This window comes from Odontesthes bonariensis, chromosome 4, assembly GCF_027942865.1.
Source record: "Odontesthes bonariensis isolate fOdoBon6 chromosome 4, fOdoBon6.hap1, whole genome shotgun sequence".
In the NCBI taxonomy this organism is placed as follows: domain Eukaryota; kingdom Metazoa; phylum Chordata; class Actinopteri; order Atheriniformes; family Atherinopsidae; genus Odontesthes; species Odontesthes bonariensis.
In genome coordinates, this window is record NC_134509.1 from 30,418,926 (window position 1) to 30,429,320 (window position 10,395).

General features: G+C 39.6%; 1 protein-coding gene and 1 non-coding gene across 2 annotated transcripts; both read right to left on the bottom strand.

Annotated features, from left to right (window-relative positions):
* Nucleotides 1-7,752, bottom strand: LOC142379407 (uncharacterized). The gene is made up of 5 exons (XM_075464561.1): nt 7,660-7,752; nt 6,593-7,237; nt 6,020-6,106; nt 3,982-4,173; nt 1-1,582 (listed from the first exon to the last, which is right to left on the bottom strand). The coding sequence occupies exons 1-5, from the start codon at nt 7,730-7,732 to the stop codon at nt 1,395-1,397; spliced, it is 1,185 nt and encodes a 394-aa protein (XP_075320676.1). The 5' UTR covers nt 7,733-7,752; the 3' UTR covers nt 1-1,394.
* Nucleotides 7,753-10,272: 2,520 nt separating this feature from the next.
* Nucleotides 10,273-10,345, bottom strand: trnar-ccg (transfer RNA arginine (anticodon CCG)). The gene has a single exon. It is a non-coding gene; the product is annotated as a tRNA-Arg (tRNA).
* Nucleotides 10,346-10,395: the final 50 nt, after the last annotated feature.

Consider the following 10,395-nt stretch of genomic DNA (forward strand, 5'->3'; position numbering starts at 1 on the left):
TATTTAGCAAAGCAATACAAATGTTCAGTGCAAATCTTTTCCCTCTCATAAGAAGCATGAGTTCACGGTGGTACTACAATCAAGGCAGGGATTTTAGATCAAGCTATTCCCTTAGACAGACATTGTAGTTCTTGTCCTTATTTTACATAACCTCCTTCATTTGTCCTCCACATTGCTCCCACCTCCCACCTCTCTCTGAGTCTGCCTACATTTTTCAAATACCCACTTCTGAGCGCTGGCCCTCACAGTTTGTGTGTAAGCAAGAAAACAGCAAAAGGAGCTGTGACGGAGGCACTTCTTTTAGAGTCCAGGTGTGTAGAGGATCAGATTCCTGCGATTAGATTCATGGCTCATTCCCAACAAAACCACACCTTTTACTCCTCGTTCATTCAGCAAGGCCCCATTTTAGATGTCAGGCATACATTTCATCATGGACACATGATTAAAGTCAGGAAAAAAAAGGCGCTCTCATGACCAGCAAGGGTCTTTTGCTGCGATTATGTCCCCTTTTTTCTCCCCTCTTCTTTTTCCTTTGCTGTAATTTGTAGCTACTTTTTCAAGCCCTTAATAATGTATTTCCTCCACACTAATATCACCTGCAATGTCACCATGTACGTAACTGTATATCTACTAAAGTGTTCTGGTATCATGTTGTTTAGGAAGCAACACTGATTTTGTAGAGAAATCCGAGGCATATTTAAAACAAATTTAAAAAAATTTAGAAACTAAGTTTACTTAAAAGAAAATAATATTTCCTGGAAAGAAAAATATGTAGGAACAATATTTGTTCCGTTTTTTCAACACAGTGTTACTTTGGATTTAATATTCACATAATTAAAGCATGTTTTATAACTGGCTACTCATATTAAAGAAAAATAAGCCAAAGATCCTCTGTCACTGTGGTAATAAAGAGACTGATTCTGAGACTTATTTCAAATGCACAAGTTACAAAAGAAAGAAGACTAAATGCTTCCTTCTGTAAACTAATTCCATATTTCATGGAAATGTATGTGCTGCAGATGAGCCAAATTTCCTGATGACAGTGTGCCAGTGTGATGACTTCAGGGACTTCGTGAACCAGTCATGAATGAATGAGGAGTTTAAGAGGAGTTGACATGTTTAGAGGAGCCTCAGATGTTACATCATCATCATCATAAACAATCCTTTCAGCTGAAGCTGCTTTTATCAAAAAGGTCACAATTCAGCACTTTGGGAACCTGGATGAAAGTTGAGCCAATATTATGATACATAACGGGAGTCCACATGAGAGAACATCCATGGCTTCTGTGACGTGTCCTCTGTCTTGCACAATACTGAGGGGTTAGTTAGGATCAGTTGATGTCAGCTGCAATGTCTCTTCCCCCGCAGCAGGGGGCGGTAGTCCTATCTCTGGTTCACCTACACTTGGACCGAGTGGCCTCCAGAGCTTTCTGGTGTCTCCTTTTGTTAAACCTCTTGACGTAGTTGTTGCTTCGCAGGAGGCCGTCTCCGGGCTTCAGTTTGCTACCCAACAGGCTCAGGAGGTCACTGGGAAGGTGGCGCCTCCGGTGGTAGATCTGACCCATTACAATGTATCTGGTACCTTTGGAACAAAGAGAGAAGGGATGCTGAGGTGAGAGGAAAAAATTAAATGTTGTTGAATTTTTGTCTGAAATAAACTAATCTGAGAGATCTGAGAAATGGAATTCCCACAATTCCTGTTATAGCGTTATGATGCCACTTTGGGGTTCCACATATTTAAGTGACAGTGTGGAAAAATCTGCACTGTGAGCTGCTCACATACTTTAGTGTATGGAAGCCCATTTATGAGTTATCTCAAAATTATGAGATACTAAGAAAAATTATGAGATAGCCAAAGTCAAAGCAAGTCAGTGTCTTAAAGTAAAACTACACTTTGATGTGACACATGGGGGGTCGTAAGTAAGTACAAATGACAAAATGAAACAGTGTTGATTTTACTGTGTTAGGATGAGACATTAGATTAACGTTGTAGATTAACATGTGGCCATTTTCTGTTCCTAAATCGAGTCTGAATGTGGCAGGGAACCCACCAGAATTGATCACAGCATCCATAAAGTAGCCAGCAATGATCTTACGGTCGTTGTAGATTTAACTTACAGACTAAAAATGACGAAGCGAGATGTTTTCTTCAGTTCAGACGTACTTTAGTTATTAACAAAAGGAAAAACATTCAGCGTGCGGTTTTGGCGAGTTACAACATGGCTGCCTACACACCTAATTCCGTCATGTTCACCTTCCTGCTCCTAGAACATCTTGGGTAATGAAGTCCATTTTAATGTAACTCCAAATAAATGAAATCTCCTCTTAACCACATATTCATCACATGAACTGTTTTTTATCAATATTAATGTTTACTTATATTTCAACTTGTATGAACTTATCTATTCTTCTCAAATAATGTCTTTGCAACAAATAAATTCTCAACAGTCGTTGTTTGTTTTGTAAGCTTCCAGCCATATCTTCCAGCCATCTTTCTGGAAAATCCACCGATACATCCACTGATTGCAACTCCATATGGCTTAAGCTTATTGTAGCCATCGATGTGCCAGACATAGTTTGGACCACAGCTGTGGTAAACACGCCTTCACAGCCTGTTTCTTGACCTCAGATCGACACCTTCACCATCCAGTAACTGTAGTAATATTTGCACTGTTTCTCTGTCTGTCACAATTCCATGTAACCAACATTTTTGGTGCATCCACCTGTAGCCATGGCACTGACCAGATGTTTGCAGTTGCTGTTCAATGAAAGTTGCCAACTTACTATCTCATAATTATGAGATGCTGTCTCATAAGATACTATCTCATAATTTCGACTTAGTATCTCATACTTATGAGATAGTATTTCATAATTTTGACTTAGTATATCATAATTATGAGATAGTATCTCATAATTTTGAATAGTATCTCATAATTATGAGATAGTATCTCATAATTTCGACTTACTATCTCATAATTTCGACTTACTATCTCATAATTTTGACTTAGTATTTTTAAATTTCTTTTTATTATGTGGCGGAAATGGGCTTCCGTATTAGTGAGCTTTGTTCTGCTATAAAAAAAGAAGAAGACAGGACTTCTGTCTTAGACAAAGATGTGTTTTGTGATGAAGTAAAACTGTTAGCTTCTGTGCGTCGTTAGCCTTTTGGAGGAGTGCACATTTGTCCACCTGCATTAAAAAGATGGGTGATACCTGTGTGAAGGTATGAAACGGCTCTAAACTACACTTTAATCCTAAAACAACCCATAGCACAATGGATTATATTCCCCTCATGCCGCCAGGAGGGGTGGTTAGTTTAGTGGTCACTCCAATGGGCTGTATTTAGGGAAATACAATCCCATTATACTTCACTCCTATAGGGAGTTATTATTATTCCTGAATAACCAGAGGCTGCAGTTTAAGGACCACAAATTCTAGGACAGCCACTTCAGAGGAGTACGAATTAGAAAGAGGTCACGCTATGAACTACCATGACTTTTAATAAAACAATTTTAATTAGCTTTGATTGGCTTTGGACATTGCCATGTCTTTGTTTGAGTTATAAATAATAATTTTTTCCCTTATACGTAGCTTATTGTTAGCTTTGATGTTAGCTGCATTGTTATATCCTTATTTGTAAGTCGCTTTGGATAAAAGCATCTGCCAAATGCATAAACACATAACCATATTAACAAGGTTAGGGCTTAAAAACATCACACTCAGGACTAAAATACATTCTTTGTGCCACCATCATCTTCACACTTCACATGCAGTTTCTGTCGTGACCACTGGAGGTTGCATGTCCTTTGAACATAATTAAAGGTTTTATAGGCTGTATGGGGTTGTTTTTTGGAGGACGCCACTTTAATTTAGACTGTTGCTTATCTTATTTCCTACTAACCCAAGTCTAAAGGCAGATCTTATGTCTATAAAATAAAATAAAATAAAATAAAAACTTCTGAACGGTGCTTTAGCACTCACCAAGTTTGATATCAGGGCAGGGCTTGCTGCACTTGAAGGTGTCCAAGACCAGAAGGCGTACTTTGAAGAAGAAGCTGTCTGGGGTCACATACAGACGGCTCATCTTGTAGAAGCCGTCACTGCTGACCATAAGTGTAATGAGCCTTATTCCTTTACGCAGCACATCGATGTCATGGACAATCCCATTGACAGCTGTTACACAAGGAGAGAAAAACATGATCCAATGTTATTACTTGAAGATAAAAGGTAAATTTAAGAAGACATACCACTGTCATATCTGTGGAGCTGCTTATCTTAGCTCAGCATGAAAAAACAGGAGACAAAAGGAAACAGCTAGCCTGGCCCTGTTCAAATGTAACAGAAACCATCAACCAACACCTCCAAAACTAATAATTTATATGTTTTTATCTTATTTGTTATTTTCACCATTTACAGCGTGTTTATTTGTGCCTTTTTGCCTCTCAAATAATCCAGCAATTTTAAGTTGTACAGCAGAAATAGTTGTGACTGCTTGTAAACACATTGGCGACCTGTCCAGGGTGTACTCTGCCTCTTTCCCAGTAGCAGCTGGGATAGGCTCCAACCTTCCCACAGCCCTGAACCGAATTAAATGGGTATGGAAAAGGGATGGATGGATGTTTGTAAAAACAACATTAAAACTCAGCACAAACAGAGGGACGTTTCAGCATCAGCAGAACTAATTTCGCTCGTCAATCACGCACCTTAGACCTCAGTGAAAATGTAAAAGACCCTGGACTGGCATAATCTTTCGCCTCCTTGAAAAAAGCCCCTGACCATTTAGGTATTGGATACTTTTAGTAGTTTCAATTGTCATTAGGCTTCAGGTCGGAAGTCATTGCTGGTCAATTTAGAAACGGGCGATTTTCTTTTTCCTTTTTGAACAAATTCTATTCTCTGTTTTATGTGTGCTTTAGGTAGTTATCCCTCTGAAAAACCAAAGACCGTTACCTCAAACCCAGTTTTCCAACACTAGATAACACATTTAGCTTTAAAAAGCTGCTGTAATCCTTTGATTTCACCATTCATTTTATACATTCAGTGCTTCAAGTACCAGTGGCAACAAAGCAGCCTCACAGCATAAATTTCTGGGGATCATCGTGTTGCCTATGAACAAAACTGATGCACCACATTCCCATGGAACAGTATTTTGTTTTCTTCTGTCCATTGAACTAATTGTGTCCAGTGAAAATTTTATGTTTGTAGGTTTCATTGCATGATATAAAAGCCTTTTTTAAATTCTTTTTATGTGATTGTATTCTTCAACTCAACTATTCATACTCTACAATATTTTGATTAATTTGTATTTAACTATTGCTTTATGTGTATCTCACAGATAACTGTGACTGTTTGCCCTGGCTGCTCATTTCAGTCTCATAATATATTTACTATAATATTTACTATGGACTACGTGCATCAGTGCACATGCAGAGTACTTTATCATTCTGAATTTTAAGATTTAAAGAGCCTTGTTTTTCTTTTTTAGTTTTCAGTGCTGAAGAATGCTAACTGTTTGATATAATATGGACCACTCAGCATGCGCGTAATTTGCACGGGGGTTACGGGGGTCATGACCCCCTCAAAAATCAGATCCAGCTAATATACCCCCCCCCATATCATCAAATCAAATCATCAAAAAATATAAAAAAATTCTGTAACTTTTGTTTGTTTTAATTTATTCATTCATTTCATTTCAAGATAGTATCATGTTTTAAATAATCTGTAATGTAACCCCCCCCCCCCCAAACCGACTACTTGGTATTACCCAACCCAATTTCTAAATCAGCCTAAATCAGTAAAAGTATCACAATGTATTTCTAACACAGGAATGGCAAATTAGCGAGCAAGAAAATGATTAAATGAATAAATAAATATGCTGCGAGTTTAACCCCCCCAATGGTAGACCCAAAGTTACGCCCTTGCCACTCAGTACAATAAACAGGACCGATCCACTGGTTAAATCCCTCACAGTTTCTGGTGTGTTTGCGTCTTTGACAAAGTCTGTCTTTGTGCTACGTACCAAACTCGCTGTAGCAGTAATATTCCTTCTCATCCTTCTCCTTCCTGCACTCACTCATGCAGAAGGCCTCGTGCGTGAAGTCGGACTCTGCGGAGAAGAGGAAAAGGATGAAGGGATGAGAAGGACACAGCGCTTTCTCACTCTCATTCCAACCACCACAGAGTTATAGTTGCATTAGACAGTTATTCGACAATCAGGAGGACGAGAAAAGTTTGATTTTACTGTCCCTTACACGTCCACATTTTGGTATGTTGTTGTGCAAACTCATTTCGTCTCTTTGTATCAAACAAATGCAGACTTGTTTTTCTTAAATGTACAGTTGTATTTTATATTCAACAAATCACAAAATGAAAAACTGTCATTCTTATTGTTTAAAGGCCAGAGGCCACATATGCTTTCGGGTTGAAATGATGTAAAACATTCAATATTTTTCCTAATGGCTGAAGTTTATTAACTTTAAGATATATTCCCAAAAGGGAGGTGTATGCAAAGATCCAGTGACAGATTTGTGGTCAGCTCTGTAATGATATTCAAGTCAGAGTTCAGGATCTGGAAACAACACTCCCCCCATACCTCGTCTCAGGATGTCGAACTGGAAAAGCAGGCTGGAGGAGCGCCTGTTGAAGACCACCGGCGGGCGGCTGTTGTTCCATGTTCCTGTGCTGATTCCAGACTGGTACAGGCTGGACTTTCTCGATCGGTTCTCCTCTGGGTCCTGCCTTCGGTTTGGGGGATCTTTCCGCGGGGAGGCGGCGGGTTGTTGCGGCTGAGTCTGGGGCTGTGTGTGGGCTGGAGCCCTGGATCTGGAGTTGGGGTGTCCCTCTGACTCACCCTGCTGAGGGGGGCTGATGTGAGCCTGGGAGTCCTGCTGGGTTTTTTGCGCTGTGCGGTTGGCACCTGCAGCTCCTGTCAGCTGGATTTTGGGCAGCAGACCCGCAGCATCTCCTCTGCTTTTCTCGCTGTTGTGCTCCGTCAACCGGTCGATCTTGGGGCCCTTTTTGCTCTTGTTGTGGTGGCGAGGGATGGGCGCCAGGTCGCTGTGTTTCGGCCACACAGCAGAGGGTAGAGGGTGGAGGTTGAATTTGGACTCAATCTTGCTGCTTTTCTCCAGGAGCTCATTGATGGGCAGCGAAGGCTCTTTAAGCAGCAGCCTGCTCTGGTTGTTTTGAACAGGATCCACAAAGCTGTCCTGACCCTTTTCTAGAACAGTGTACAGCTCTGTAGTTAAAACAGACGGTTGCAGTTCAGTCACACAGTCTGATATAACTCTGCCCCTACAGTGAGCACCAAAAAAATGGGTTTCAGCTACTCTAACCCCAGATCATCCTGAAACTGTGAACCTGTTGCGTGAAAAAAGGGATGAAAAAGTCTTTGATGGTTACTTAAGAAATGTGTATATTATCCCTTTGGAATTAATTTTATAATTAAATTGTTTTTTTTTTGGCGTGAATTATCACCGACTGATCCCCATTTTTGCTAATATGTTTTTGACAAATATCCCCCAGTGTCCAGCAGTTAATTATAAACCGTAACATTGGAGAACGTTGTCTTGATAACCGGATAAAAAACGCACAAAATAGGTGCAAGAAAACAAAATAAGAAGACAACAACAACAACAAAAAAAAACAAACACCACTCACCGTTTACAGCATGCTCCTGTGTGACATGAAGAGGAAAGACCAGAAACAAAAGGATCAGAGTAATCCCTGCCATCCTGGATGCTCGCTGTTGGACGCACTGCACGGTTTGCTGCAGAGTTGGGATTCCTGGTGTTTATATAGGAGCGCCCAGGGAGCGGGTGGGATGGAAAGGGAGGTGGTGGGACGTACCAAACATAAAATAAACACTTTGACATCACTTTCATTCATACGCGAATTATAAAATAATTCAACAATGTCCACTGCGTGAGAGAGATGGAGCTGACATTGTCTGCTGTATCGAAACGGAATCTATCCACCTTTTGGTATCAGGTGTCAAGCTAAACGTTCTCAATCTTCTGTTTTGGCAGCCATGCTTGGATCGTTTGACGTTTAAATAACAGCAAAGCATTTTTACTTCACAGAGCAACAAGTTCTGAGCTGTTCCCAAAGTTTAAAAGGGTAAATTTGGCCAAGCTGCATTTGGAAACGCGAGTCTTTTCTGCCCCCTGGTGGTCAAGAAGGGGAACTTCAGCACAACTCGTATCTGTTTACGCTGTAGGTAAGAAGATTAAATTGTCTCCGATATTGTTATTTACACGTATCTTTTTAATCAACAATATTTGCTTATCTCAAAAAAGACGATTGGGTTTGAATAGTGGTATGTTTGTCTCTTCACTTGACAGTCACAAACAAGGCTCGGTGGGTTTCAGCTTTTTTTTATTTAACATCTCGAACATTTAATGTTAAATTATAACATTCCCTGACGAGCAGCTCTCTGCATATATCCATTCCTTGCGTCCATGCCCCTTGCCCCCAGGCCTCAAGGGAAATGTAGTTCCTAAACAATAACAACACTAGCAATAATCATCCTAATTTCATCAAATCAACAACGAATTTAGATTACAGCAATGTTACAGAAATTATTCTTGTTCAGTAAATTGTAAAACACATTTTTAACTGATACAATGAGACTTCCGGCAAACAAGAACAGAGACAGAAAATGATGAACAAAAATTGGTGCGTAATTATTTCTACAGTGGTCAGGTCTTTTTTTATATAGCACACACAAGAACAATTGTAGAGCTGTAGCTAAAGCTACAAGTACTGTGAAATATCACTGAATTATTCAAATAACAACAACTATTGGTGTTAAACTGTGAGGATATTTAGTAGTTTTTTCACAGTACTCGCTGGATGGTAACTGTCAACTGTCATTTCATTCATGGTTTCAGAAACAGTCTTCAGGAAAAAAAATGCATGTGATAGAGTCACTGATTTGTATTCATTTTTCTCTTTTTGTTGGTGTGCGTGTGGTTTCCTACTTTTTTGGTGATTTTTTTTTAGCTTAATTAGATGTAGGCCTATCTGTTTATTTGTTTTCATTTTACAGAATCAGAATCCTCCGAATCTCTTTATTCGCCAAATATACAACGTAAACAGGAATTTGACCTGGTGAAACAGCGCTACAGAATATTAAATAAAAGTTAACATAGCAGGACGAGTAAAAAAGAAGTTGTGCTTTTGAAAAAAAAAAAATGAATACAGTTGAGGTGGGATGTGTACAGAATGATTTGACCGGAAATATATACAATGTTTACATCACTGTAATGGATGACAGGAGCTTTTTTACAGCATTAAAGACAATCTGAGATTAAAGCTGCAAGCAGCCTTGAGCGGGACCGAGCCTGTGTGCACGTCGAAGCACGCACTGGACGCCGATCATATATATATGAATGCAAGGCGTGGAATTGGTCAAAAAATGCACCAAAACGCACCTCCCATCCAAAATGGCCGCCTTCTTGTGGACGTGGGACTAGGCGGCAAGAGACTTGTGCGTCTGGGCATCATAGACAGGGGGGAGAGGAGACTGAGTCATCTCCCTGAAATGAGTTTTTGGAACTTGGGATGTCTGCCAATGCAAGAGCCATTTTTAAGTATCGTAGGGGGCGCTACAGAGTCAATGAGCGACTCCCCCCCAAAAAAGTCCAGATTTTTTCATGTCGTCGACTGGCAGGTGGTGCTTGCAAAATTTCATGAGTTTTCGAGTACCTTTTGCAAAGACTAATACTGTAATAATAAGAAATAATAACTCCTAAAGATACAATAGGGTCCTTGCAGTTGCACTGCTCGGTCCCTAAAAATAAGAGAAAGATAACAAAGCAGAAAATAGATTTTATGACAGTGGTACAAAATTAGTTATGATTTTAAGTTGCTTGCAAATGGAAATGATAGAGAAATAAATACAGTGATAAAGTACATATATCCATATGTTACATAGAGAGGTGGTAAACTAAACAAACATGTCTTATCATAGGTCCCTTCGAGTCCTTTGATTGTGTTTCATAGAGCAGAAAACAACTTTAGAAGAAATGCAAACCTAAACCAGTTTTCTTCCTCTTTCCCCATTGCTGCTGTTTGTTCTTTCACATGCTTTAGCTACTTTCAGAAACAATATAATGATATTGCTTATGCTTCTGTTATGGGACTCTTTACTTTAAACAGTATATGTAAGGATACTGTGCCCGAATTTGTGTAGTATGTAATCGTACAATTTAGCAGATAAATTTACCCTTGAAACAAGTCGCAGTAGCGTCCTTAAAAAGACGTTAAATGCGACCCAGATGGGACTCGAACCCACAATCCCCAGCTCCGGAGGCTGATGCCTTATCCATTAGGCCACTGGGTCATTACGTAGTGATTAAATACATATCTGTTTTTATATTTTAAGAAAGGAAC

Coding starts and splice junctions, on each gene's coding strand:
- LOC142379407 (XM_075464561.1), bottom strand. CDS start 7,732: ATGGCAGGGATTACTCTGATCCTTTTGTTTCTGGTCTTTCCTCTTCAT. Junction 6,107..6,592: donor GTTCGACATCCTGAGACGAG/GTATGGGGGGAG, acceptor TCTTCTCCGCAG/AGTCCGACTTCACGCACGAG. Junction 1,583..3,981: donor CTGCCCTGATATCAAACTTG/GTGAGTGCTAAA, acceptor TTTGTTCCAAAG/GTACCAGATACATTGTAATG.